General features: G+C 32.4%; 1 protein-coding gene across 1 annotated transcript in view; it reads left to right on the forward strand.

Moving 5' to 3' along the window:
* IL1RAPL1 (interleukin 1 receptor accessory protein like 1) overlaps positions 1-13980 on the forward strand; it is a 906599-nt gene that overhangs the window by 552081 nt on the left and 340538 nt on the right. Inside the window, exon 5 of the mRNA XM_044669211.1 lies at positions 5437-5511. Coding sequence (XP_044525146.1) covers positions 5437-5511 — 75 coding nt within the window. The remainder of the gene's footprint in view (positions 1-5436; positions 5512-13980) is intronic.

Here is a 13980-nt window from a genome sequence, read left to right on the forward strand (position 1 = left end):
AACTATATTATTTAAATTAGGCTTTGAGAACATTGGTACTTTATTTTGAGATACACAAAGTATTTCTGATTTAATCAGTATAGGTGAATCTGAAGGTGGGAATCTTCTTCAACTATAGAAGTATAATTTTCTATTACTTAATATTTAAACCTAGGTCTCTATAAGTCAAACAGTAATCGCTTTGCCTAATTTCCTCATTTTTAAAAATCACTTCCTCATTTTGAGATACTGGATGATGTTTTTCATTGTAGACAAAGGAAGGCAAAGGAAGAGAAATATTTGTAACCTGGAGGGATTCTTGGTGTCATTGAGCGGGTCAGGAATGGTGGAGTTTCTGGGATTAGCTCTATTGATTACTCCATCATCTGGGACCTAGAATGAGGGTAGCAGGTGGTGTCTGTGCCTTTCCCTTTAGGGCACTTGTCAATCTGTAGTCATGCTGCTTCAGTGCCTATAACTAGGCATGGCTGCTTCCTAAAGATTGATCTACAATGATTCCATATGTCAGCTTCAATTAATGACTGTTTATCTAATTATTCCATCTGATATAATTTGTTCCTTTGAATGGTTCTCTGTTAGTATAATGGGATTATAGAACTACTTATTTTGAACTCCTAAGGACCTCAAATATGATCTAATCTAATTCACTTATTTTATAGATGATGCAACTGAAGTTGAGAAGGGCTAAATATTTTGCCCAAGATCCCACTCATTAAGTGGCCAAGTCCATCTTCAAACCCATTCTGGTCCTCTGAATCCAAATTTATTTTTCTTTCTACTCCTGTCATGTATCATACTGTTCTGAACTGTTATCCTGAATGTCAGAGGAACTGGACAGTGCCACTTTTTACAGCTTTAATGGGTAGAATAGCAGCAAAATATCAGCCCACCTCAATGTTTCCAAGTGCCAAAGGTAGTATTGATGAATACCTCATTAGTGTAAGATTTGTAAGTTAATGAACTAGTATATAAAAATGATTGGATATATAGATAAATTGATTTATAAGAATGGTTTTAAGTTTTTTATGCTTATCTGAATTGCCTAACTATATTCATAGCTTAGAAAATAGGCTGAAACCATTTATATACTACCTAGGTAGAGATAATTGCTTAAACTAGTTTACTTTTGTTCTTTAGTACATTATATAGATTAAGGGAGCCATTAGTTATGGTATTATGGCACAACTAATGGTATATTTCACTATCCTCTGGAATTCTGACCATAATTTCTACCACTAAGGACCTATTCATTTGGTTTCTTTGTCCTTCCTTATTGTCAATCACAACCATCCTTGATTTGTGAAATTCACATATAACAGGAGAGGAAAACCTTGATATTTCTGGGGTGTGGATAACAATTTTTTAAAATACTCTAACAATCCTTCAATGTGCTTTTTTATATTCTTTTATATAATGAGTTTGCTTCCAGTTTCTGTTGATATCACAAAGTCTAGGCAACATTAATGGAAATTAATATTAATATGCGACATAGCAAGGAAAGCACAAATGAAACATAATTCTGAATTTGGGGGGCTCCAGGTCACCCAGATTTCTACAAGATATAAAAGACAACTACTTTTAGGTTGTCTTAAAATGTAAATTATAAGAGAGAATGTGTCAGCAGAATTACATGAAAGAATAGGTTCTCAAATCATGTCTTTTGTCAAGTGCATAAGCATCTAAAACTCATTTGGGAATCAGTTTTAGTTTTAGTTTGGAAATTTAGTTGTGAGCAGGAGAGAATCCCTGGCCCGGGGGAATCACGGAATCATTTCAGAATGGCTAGAAGGTGGGAAGAATCACCACCTGGGGAATATCCTCCTCTTTTTGCTTTTCCTTTCATTGTCTCCTTTGATCTAGAAACGCCCACAAACTATAAGGACTCTCTTACTAAGATAGTTTGGAAAATATGGGAGCCATCCTCTCTTATTTCTGGTGAGAAAAAGGACCATTTTGCCTTACATATGCTTACATATGAAAAAGATCATAGGTTCTACAAACATAGAGGAAATAGTTCCAAAGGTCTGCTGTTTGCTAGTTGACAGGCTCATTGTCTGATATAAATAACTTGATTTTAATTGTTTGGAATAATTTTCTTGAAATTTCTTTCAAACATATCTTGGGCTTGGTAAAAATAAATTTAAGACAGTTTTTTTTCTTTCCCATTGCTTCATTTTCCCCCCACAAAATTTGGTTTTCTGTGTCAAGAATTGAATTTGTGAATACCTTGATGTGTATTCATTAATTGTAATGGCAAAATTTGTTCACCCTTGAGTAACTGTACAGTTGAATCTTAGCTTTTATACTTACTGCCTTGCCTAATCCAATAGTTCAACTACTGACTTACTTGGAACTTTCCATTCATAAGTATTAAAGGCTGTTCAAGCAGAAAAGAAAATCATTTTAATGGCTAAATTCCATAAATTACTCTTCTGTTTAAAAATGCTTATATAAAAAAGGTCTTAGGATTTAGAACTGAAAGTGAACTGGGATCATTAACCAAAACCTTTTATTTTACACTTGAAGAAATTGAAGCACATGATAGGTTCTACTTTTCCTAAGATTAAAAAATAGCCTTTGGAAAGTCTAGATTTGAAACCAGGTCCTCTGACTTCACTTCCACTGTTCTATATGACATGCCAGGAACAGATATTATTTCATCTCAGAACTGATTATTAAACTCCTCCCAAAATTTCCCTTTATAGAAACCTCAGACTTTTCCAACTAACCATTTCCCATCAGATGCCTGATTGTTTCCAACTCATGAATATCATTCCCCTGTGGCATTCCTGCCCTGTCAGCTTCCTTTTCATTATTGCCTTACCTCCATTACTTTGTAAATTCTGGTCAGAAATTATTTTACCTTTTTCTTATTTATAACCTCAGTAGGATAGCTTTGACATAGTAGGCACTTTTAATAAAAGTTTTTTGACTATTGACTTTCTCAGATATATGGGTAAGAATCCAAGGATATTTTATAATTGAGATGTAGAAATAAATAAATAGACAGGCACAGATCTCAATTGATATAGATCTCTTTATAGAGAGATCCATATCTTAGTTATACAATGTACTTTGTCAATTGCTTTTATATATATTACATTTTTGAACATATATGTATATATGGAAAGAGAGCAAAAGAGAAAGAGAACTTTCTATATTGCCATATAGATGAATCCATGTAGGCATGTGTGTGTGTGGAGATATGCATGTATGCAGTTGAATTGATGTAATTTTATATCTTTCAGGAAAAATAGCTATTACATTTTTTTTAGAAAATTATATTCCTCATTAATTTAAACTAACATATTTACTGTTCAGTAATTTCCCTTCAATTTATCTATAGTAAAATAAAATAGTCTTGCAGGTAATCCATTTAATACTAAAATTGTAATAGACAAGATGAACCAGTTCTTTTTAAGTCTTGTAAATATATAACCTTAGTCTACATTGAGATTCATTAGCATAAACTGAGATTCTAGGATCTCAGAAGCCTTATCCTGACCCTAGAAAGACTCTTCAGGTCTCAGAGCCTTGCTTCTTTCATCTGAAACATGAGGTGGTTGAACTTGACAATCTACGTACAAAATAGTTTCTTCTAACTCCAATATCCTATAAAAGTATAATTTTCAGAAAATAAGAGAATAAACTGCTAATGTGAAATGATTTGCAAAAATCCTTTAACTTTTCAGTAGAAAAGATTAAAATGGTCCATTGAGATCTATAAGGAAACAGTGGAATGAATCCAGGGGTAATAGATTGCCCCAGTTTCCTTAATAAAAATTACAATTTCAACACCTCCACCAGTTTTTCATCATCTTAACTATCTTAATCATTACTAAATAGAAATTAATACAAATTCAGAATGTTTCAAGTAAGAATGTGTATATACTTGATTCCATTCAATTTTCATTATTATTCCTACAACTATGACCTAAATTAGTTTGAAAATGGTTTAGATTGGTGGGCACCTAGGTGGCTCAGTGGAGTGAGAGCCAGGCTTAGAGATGGAAGGTCCTAGGTTCAAATCTGGCCTCAGACATTTCCCAACTGTGTGATGTTGGGCAAGTCACTTAAAACCTATTGTCTAGCCCTTACCACTCTTCTGCCTTGGAACCAATTGATTCTAAAATAGAAGGAAGAGTTTTTTAAAAATTCAGTTTTTCCAATCAATTACAACGATTTTTCACCTGATCCAAACAATCCTCTTATTAAGCCAATGGAAGATACTTGGTGGTTCAGCTTTCATTTTTGGTTATTCTATATATGAGGACTTATGGCCAAATCCTGACCCTACTATCTAGATCAGAATTCTGAACCTCAATTAGGTTGCCATTGCCAAGCTGGTGAGGAAAGGAGAAAGTCCTCAAAGGAGAAACATTTAGTTCAGCTACCCATAATTGATCATTTCTATACTTGATAAGTGGAAATTGCTATGGTAGGTTTCAAAGGACCTACATAATTAAATCAGAGCAAGAAAACAAAGCTTAATGAAAGATAATTGGTTGTCTATATTCCAGTTACTCAAGTAAACACAAGAGTGAAATATTCACTGATCTCTGAAAACAAATAATTTACTTAAAGTCATAGACAGTTCATCCATTTTTAGACCTAATACCTAGATAAAATGAACAAAACTAACAGCAGAGACTGTCAAGTTTACACCCAGTGAAAGCCTATCAAGCAAAGCAATGGTAAATAAACATAAAACTTATGATGCAAAACAATACTAAAAGATTCATTTTGAGGGAAGGAAATCACTTTAGAAATATATTACTGGGATTTATGGCCGGGTATGTGTAAAACAATGTCATTTCACTACTCAATTCATACAAGGAAGTTTTAGAGAGAACATAATAAGAGTATTGAGTGGCATAATTATAAAACAGTAAAGCTGAGTATAAAGAAGTCTGTGCTGAAGAGTTGGAGGACTAAGATACCATCATCAACAAGCATTCACTGAATTCATATTAGATTTATGGCAGAAGTTTATATATTTATCATATTATATTACATTGTTATGTTTTATTAATATTTATTATAGTTGTTATATTTATTATGTTTATCTAGAAAAAGAAATTATGGGGATTCCCAAAAAGAAATGTATGAATTAAATACCTCTTTGCTTAAGGATTTAAAAATATTTCAAAGGACTATTTAATCTTATTTAGAGAGTTCAATATTATTATTTGGCTATCAGCTTGGAAGTACAATATTTTAATTGTATTTAATATAATTGTAATTCCATTTACCTAACAGAACTGTTGATTCCATTAAGAAGGCCATTACTTAATTAAAGTAATTGGACACAATACTTTCAGATTAGTTTGACAAGAAAAACTGCATTATATATACTGCAGATAAATGCATATATATATATAGATATATATATATATAAACAATTATATCTCATTGTGTTTTTTTTTTCCTTTTTAGCTCCACTGACTGATAAACCACCAAAGCTTTTGTACCCTCTGGAAAGCAAACTGACAATTCAGGAGACTCAGTTGGGTGAGTAACTTTTGTTTTTTAAGTTTAAGTATAGACTTAGGGTTTAGCAAAGCTGATGGAAATAGATTCAGCATAGACCATAAAATGTGATCCATTTCACCCACTAGAGCTCATTGACGAGTCTAGCCATGGTAAGAAGGTATAGAAATTCTATTCTTGATCTCATTTCATTCATATTAATTATTTTATTTAGATTATAGTATTGACATGATCATATAACTTGAATTTAGAGAAGCACATAAAAATCCAAAATTTTTCAATTAATATATGTGTTAGTATAGTATAGTAATATTTTAAACAAAATTACTTACCATAGAAAGGTGATGAGATATATAGCTTTGTTGCATGTCCATAATTATAATTTAGTAATTGTTCATTTTCTGGCCTAATCAATTAAAATAGACTCTCCTACTAAAACAGAAAATATTTTGGCAAAGTTGTCCAGAATCAATTGAATTATAATTGGAAATATTCTGAGGAGTCTTTTAAATAAGCATCTAGCCAATAACTAAGGTAATAGGTTGAATACAGACCATGAGCAAATTGCTGGATAATTTTGGCAAAATTTATTTTCTGATTGAATGATAAGTTTACTGATTCCTCACTAATTGATATGGTTTTACTTGGGGATAAAAGGTATTGTATTGTCCAAATATTCTAATCCTACTCTTCTATTGCTACAATCCCAGAGAGGTAACTATAAGAATAATTTATTGATCACTTAGTAAATTGATAAATGGATTGAAATTCTCTTGGTTTTATTTTTATTGTAAGGTTCTGGTGTGTTTCTAAATTTGTAGCATGCTTGACAGAGAACTATTTGGTATTGTGATTGAATGTACATATATATTCTTTTTATGTTGTTAAATATCTTGGTTATTGGTAAATTTGAAAATTTTTTTCTATGCATAGAGATAGAGAAATTCAATAACTTCACCCTCACTTATATAAGTATCATCTAATTCAAAGTTATAATCACAATTGAGAGTTCATTATTCTGGTTTACAAGTTGGTATAGTGGTTCTTCCCATTCTGATCTACTATAACATAAAAAAAAAAGGATTATAGTGGTGACCTTAAAATCCATGAAATGTCCATAACAGTTGGAGTTAGAATACAAAAGTGTTTCATCAACAAAGTAATGTCATTAAATTTTGAGTAGAAATATTATGTGAAATTTATTTAAGACCATGCTGGGACACATCCTATGGAAAAAAGTTTTCATTTCATTTTTGAAATTTGCATTTTGATCACATAATGTCATATAAATGTAAGATATTATCATTATTACAACTAGCTGGAAGCATGTATATAATGCTGTGAGAAGATCTATAGGAAACTCTGAACAGATCTACGCAAAGATTTACCTGTTCAGATCTAGCTGTCCTAAAATTAAAACAAACATAAAAGGTTTTTATTGTTTTTGTTCTTGCTACTGTTGTTGGTCCCACTGACATTGTTGCAATGAAACAAATACTTAATGGCTATTTTCTTTTTTAAAAAATATATAAATTTGTAGAAATAGCCATGTGTAAAGAGAAATTAGTTGGTACCCAGGAAAGTCATCTCTGGATTAATTGTGTAAATTAGCAGAGTCCTAGGTGGTGTTCCTGAGGCTTGCTATCCATCATGATGGGACAAAAATAAAATGTATTTTAATATTTTTTGATATTATAATCAAAAGAATGTTGTGATTTATCAGCATATTAATTTTGTTGTTTTTGTTTGTTTCTCAGTATAGAATGATTTATATTACATTTTGCCTCCTAATACAATGTTTTACAAAATCAGTCAGAAGGACCTGATCTTGGGCAAGTGATTTAAACAGCCTAAGTCGTCTCAACATTAAATTGGGATAATAAAAACATCTGGCTCCCAGTTTTGTGAGGATCAAATGAAATAATATTTGAAAAATGTTTAGCACAATACCTGGCATATTATATTTATCATTATTATTTTATTAGATTTAGCCAAGCTAAATATGCAAGGATATTTGACACTTCTTTCAGAGACTGAAAATTTGCTAATTTTAGGAAGATCAAGGGAATTGAATGACAAGAGAATGGGAATAACTACAACAGAGTGAAACTTGTAAATAAATTTAGCTATATGCACTCATATGTTCCTATCATTTGTGAATAGATAGTTCAGAACCTACCTTTGGGTTTCACTGAATTGAACATTCATCTGAACAAAAAAATTCGATTAGATTTTGTACTGGTATTGAAGGCATTTGGAATGTTGGTAAGAGGTCATACCTGCTTTCATGATGCTAATGAGTCTGTTATTCTTTAGTTCCATAGTTTTATCTCTGAATTCTTTCTCTACATTAAAATTCATTTAGGTATTGAGGTTGAGGATGGTTCTGTGTACAGCCTAATTTAGCTGTGGAAATTAATCTCTTTTGTAACTGTCAGTCATTTAAAAGATCTTTACAAATAATGGGAAGTAGCTGATCTATGTTAAGAAGTTCAATGTCATGATCCCATCTAAACTGCAAATATGCTGTTGTGAAAGAAAAATTCTTTTATAGAGAACACTTTTAAACAGAACTAATGGTAGGGAAAATTTTGGAGCTCACCAAGTTTTTACACCTTTACCTACCCTTTCCTATTTTCTTTCACTCTTCACTGGAGATATTTCCTTTCCCTTTTAGATTTCATGTCCTTTTGATCTCCAACTTTCTCACTTCTATTTAAAGACAAAAGTAGCCCATCATTTACATTTGTCTTATAATATATTTCTTTAAGCCTTGAATTTTGTCCTTCTTTTCTCAATCATCAATTCAACAAACATTTGCTGAACACCTAGTATGTGGAAGTCTAATATGCTAAGGAATGAGGAGCCTAAAAAAAGAAAAAGAAAACATCATTCTTGATCTCAAAAAGATGGATTTAGTAACATAACATACAAAAATAATAATAAAAACATGGTCATCTAATGGTACCGACCCCCTGGTAATAAATTCAAAGTAAAATATATTCTTTATTGTTAAGAAGATGGAAAGATTTTTTCCCTCTTCTCCTCCCTGAAAGGGAAATTTGATGTAAACTTTGAGGTGTAAGTACAATATCAAAAATTAGAGATGGTAAGTAAGTAAGGCATCGCAGTAGCTATAAACATTAGTTAAAGTCATAGAGGTGGAGAAGCATGGAAAATTGAGAGTGCTCTAGTTTAACTGGGATGCAGAGTAAACAAATCAGTGTGTAAGAAAAAGCTGATGAAATAGACTGGAGCCAGAGGTCTTAAAGTTCATGGAACATATTTCATAGCCAGTAACAATTTTATACAATATTGTTATATGATCATAATTATGAATTATGAATATTTTAGATTATCTGACAAACAGGATATAAAATGGATTAGAGGAAGGATAGATTTCAGGTAAAGAAACTAATTATCAGGGTATTCTTTTATGCCAGGCTGAAGGTTTTGATATCATGAATAACAGAGAATGAACCAAGTGATTTGCAGACTGGAAGCAGTTATAAAATGTCTCTGTGCGTTTCAATATTTCATTAAAGTACTTACATTTCGTCATCACTCTCCTGGTAGCCAGCTGCCTATCCTTTTGAATTTGAGGAATTGTACAAGTCACATTCTCTATATGCTCAAAAGTACTAGTATCAGTAACCAGTTTCCTGTTGCATCATGATATATGTCTCCCCTGCCATCTACCCACATATTATGAAACCTCTCTGATAAGAGAGATGATAATACTTTCATCTTTATATTCCCAGTGCCCAGCACCTTAAAAAACTGCTAGAAGGAAGAAGAAAAAGAGAGTGATGGCCAGAGATGGGTGCATGGATTTTGCACATCAAACTATGCCTTCTTTCCAGAAACAATAGTATTCATTTGATTACTGTTCCCAAAGCAAAAAATAGAAAATGTGCTGAAAGTGGAGAATGCATTATGTCATGACAGGAAGACAGCATTGCCAAGTGGTTGGCTATCTAGGGGTGATGAACCATTGGAGAACTAAAGATCCAGTTAGAAGAGTGGCAGGAGAGAAGGAGAGAAGTAGGTGAATATTTTTAAAAATTACAGAGACAATCACTGGGATTTGGTGAAGGACCAAATGTAAGGGAAGAGGTGGGGGAGAGTGGGAAGACAATGATGAGTCAGATTTCCAAAAATGGGTAACTAGGAGAATTCTGGAAGTATTGAAGTAATTTAATTAGGAAAAGGATCAAGTTAGGAGAATGTTGAATGTGAAGTGCTAGCAGATCTAAGTAGAAATGTTGAGTAAGCAAGTCTGGAGTTTGAAAGAATGGTGCAGTGTAGTGTGGTATGAATGTGTATGCCCTCGCATGGGTTTGTATGAACGACCTTAGCCACATTCTGATAATTTAACCCATCACCTAGGGATAATCTGTATACAAGTGATAGATGAATCCAGAAGAGGTCACTAAATAGAAATTGTATAGATAGGGGGAGGAAAGGCAAAGAACAAAACCTTTGGAAATTTTGACATTCAAGGGTGAAAAGGAACAATTAAAGAGATGCCAGAGAAGGAGAGGATAACCAAAGAAGATTTGAGAAAAGTTCCAGTTGCTACCGAGAAGTTAAGGAAAAAAAGTTGAGAAAAAAGCCAATAGATTTGGTGATTTCCAGTTTCATTTGTCTCTGCCTCTGAAACAATTCTCAGATTCCTAGGAAAGGACAAGTAGATACTTGTCTGATTGAATGACCTCAATCAAATAGGACACTGTCTTAAAGAAATGACATTCTGTAAAGACCCTCTTCTCTATTTCTACCTTCCTTAAAGAATTTTCATACTGTTCCATATTTCTAAAGATTTTGCCCAAGAACACAAAATGTATATTTCATGTTATTTGGCTTATTTGATGCTATTTTGCTATTATTTTGTGATATTTAAAGTGAGAAATCTTTTCTGATTAATTAGGGTACATTTTCTTATTTTGTATTATTTCTGTTTAAAATGTGCTATATGATCTTCTCTGTTAAGCAAGTTATTGGTATAGGCAGAATATCATTTTCATATGTTTAGAAACCAACTTCCTTTGTTATTGTTACACAAAACTTTACACATTGCATTTAATGTTTTCATACTCTTCCATAAAAAAATTATACTTTATACAAAAAATGAAAATAGAAGAATATTTGCTTCTATATCTTAGAAGTATGTATGCTTTCAATAGCCTCATATGTGTATTCATTTGTTTAGACATGTCCAGTCCCAAAGAATTTAAATTACTTGGGGACAGAAACAGATTTATTCTTGTCTTTATATCCAATGGCCTTTTACTGCCTGGCACATGATATGTACTTATTAATTAATTAACCATTTAATTAATACTTAGACCAAATACAGAATATATAATTTCATGAAGGTACATATTTGATCCTTCCAGATCTGAGTAATTGGTCTTCAAGGGAACTGTTCTTCAATCTCATGTACAATATTTTATGACCACATATAGGGTTTCCTTAGCAAAGATCCAGGAGTGGTTTCTCATTTCCTTTCTCCAGCTTATTTGACAGATAAGGAAAATAAAATAAATAGGGTTAAATGACTTGCTCAGGGTGGCATAGTCAGTAAGTGTCTGGGTCAGATTTGAAGTCAGGAAGATAAGTCTTCCTGACTTGCCTGACTTGAGCCTCAGCAGTCTACTCACTCTGCCACCTACCTGTCCTTTCAGTGAAGAGCTGTGGCTTTTTAAAAAAGTATGAAATAGTAGCAAGCTATTTGGCAAGCTAGCTGTCCATCTTTAGCTAGGCTGATTCTCACATAAGTGCATATACAGTTCATTTAGCAGTTTACATATGAGTCTTTCCCAACACTGGGGATCCAGCTAGAACTTGAATACAAATAGAGAGAGCCCAGGGTTACCAATGACATTTTACTAATAAATCAGAATTGGGAGTTCAGTGAAAATATTAGACTATATTAAAACACTATTCTAAGGTTAGGCAAAAGTAAAATTTGAAAGTACTAAATTATCCTTCTATACAATGTACCATTTAAAACTGAATTATTTTTAAGCTAAGATACACTGGAGACTTTTGCATACATACATATGTCAATCTTATTTCATGAGCAATATAGCAATACTAATAATATCAAAGCCTCAAAGTAAAAGACAATGATCTTCCAATGAGAGTTGCCAAATATCTGAGTAAATAGCTTCTAATATAATGAGCTTCCTGTCACTTGAAGTACTTGAGCCAAAAAATAATCTCTCAGGAATGTTGTATAATGATTCTTGTTTTGAAAGGAGATGAAATCCAAGACTTTGCCTTACTCAAAGTTTATATGAATGTAAGAAAATAAATTAAAAACATCTTATATCACTTTAATGCTTAAAATATTATTCATGGTCTTCTTTAAAAAATGTGAAATGGCATGGCGCTAAAGTGTTTTGTTTTGTTTTGTTTTTGTTTTTGTTTTAAAAAAATCCACTGACACCAGCACATCTACATGAATTGGAATATTTTAAACTAATAGCACTGCAATCTAATTTGAGTATTCTCTTTCATTTTTGTCAATATGTTTATATGAAACAATAAGATCATAGTTTTAATATAGTTGTGTCCAACGATAATGCATTTACTTCTATTTTTTGGAAGATATAAACTTTAGATTATAGCAAAAAATGCCATAAATGCTCAACAACATGCCAAGAATAGATAGCTCATTAAAAAAATGAGTTTCCACATGTTGATGACTTTGAATGTTTCTGAGACACCCAAAGTTAATCCCCTACGTGATTAGCAGGCCAATTTTTAAAAAAGATACAAATAATAAAGTACAGGTACACAAATAACCCTTTCTAAATGAGATTTATATATATATATATGTATATATATATATATTTTTTTTAACAAAAATGTAATAGCAATGCACTAGCAATGTGTATATATGGGAATGAAACATGGAGATTTTTTTAAAACTCCCCAGGAGTGCTTGAGAGTGAAGGTGGAGCTCTTCTTGTTGTTTATTGTTGTTTAGTCATATCTAACTCTTAGTGACCCTGTGAACTATACTATCCATGGGGTTTTCTTGGGAAAGCTACTGGAGTGATTTGTCATTTCCTTCTCCAATGGATTAAGGCAAACAGAGGGTCTTTCCAGAACCATACAGTTATTAAGTGTCTCAAGTAGAATATGTACTCAACTCTTCATAACTCTATGCCTAGCACTGTACTCTATCCACTAAGTCACCTAGCTGCCCTGAAATTCTATCTTACTTTGTAAGGAATATTACTGAATATTGATGAAAGAAGAGGAAAGAGAATTAAACTTCTATATACCATAATTGTACTGCTGCCAACCCAACTATGTAATTCTTTCTTTGGTCTTCTCAACAGCAATGGAACCCACATCATACCCACAAGGGAAATAATATAATGTCATCTATAATGCTACAGCTTTGCTCCTTTTTTCTTGCCATAGGATTGGCTCTATTCCTTTCTCATTGTAACACCAGCTGGTCAAAATAAATATTCTAGCTAAATGATAGTATTAGATAATAATTATATCATGCCTTAAGGTTTATAAAAGGCTTTAGAAATATTATCTCAATTTACCCTCACAAAAATGCTGAGAGGTAGGTTCTATCACCATACAACAGATAAGTAAAGTGAGGGAGGCAAAAGTTAAATGACAATCACAGGGTCATACAACTAGCAAGTGTCTGGAGGCTGGATTTAAACTCAGGTATTCCTGTCTCCGGTGTTCAATAGATCACCAGATAGATAGTACACACTGTACTATCTAACTAACTACCCATAAAACTTATGTTTCATAAATTGGAAAAATAATTATTCATGTAAGAATAAACTCAGCCTTATAAAGGGTACTGGAAGTTTTTGAGGTGATTAACAATTCTTGGTATTATTAAGAACATGAACCTATTCAGAACACTTTCCTCTATACAACCATGTCTGGTAGATAGTGGAAGTATTATTATAATCATTTTATTTTTGTATGAGTGGGATTCCACATTGTCCCTAATTAATATAATCAAAGAAGGTCCAGACACTTCAGTTGAATCCATTAAATGTATAAATTAGTTGTGAATAAACCCTTAATTAATATGTGGGGTTTCTAATGTTTTATACATTTGATGTTAAACATATACTGACGTGTGAAATTTGTTGTGTTTAGATGAAAAGATCAAGTCACATCTCTAGAGATATATATAAAAGAAGTAAGTCATTTTATTGTCAGCTATTTAGGTGTCATATTGATACGGGGGGTAGAAGATTTCTAAGTCCTCTGAGGATTTTAGTTCAAGAGTTGAGTTCCTTGAGAAGGAATCACTCTTGGGAGAAGGAGTATAGAAAGAGTCTTTTTCCTCTATCTTCAATATGTGACCATACTTTCTCTCTCTGTCTCTCTCTCTCTCTGTCTCTCTCTCTGTCTCTCTCTCTGTCTCTCTCTCTCTCTCTGTCTCTGTCTCTCTCTGTCTCTGTCTCTCTCTCTCTCTCTCTCTCTCTCTCT

The sequence above is a fragment of the Gracilinanus agilis genome, chromosome 3 (genome assembly GCF_016433145.1).
Source record: "Gracilinanus agilis isolate LMUSP501 chromosome 3, AgileGrace, whole genome shotgun sequence".
Classification (NCBI taxonomy): Eukaryota; Metazoa; Chordata; class Mammalia; order Didelphimorphia; family Didelphidae; genus Gracilinanus; species Gracilinanus agilis.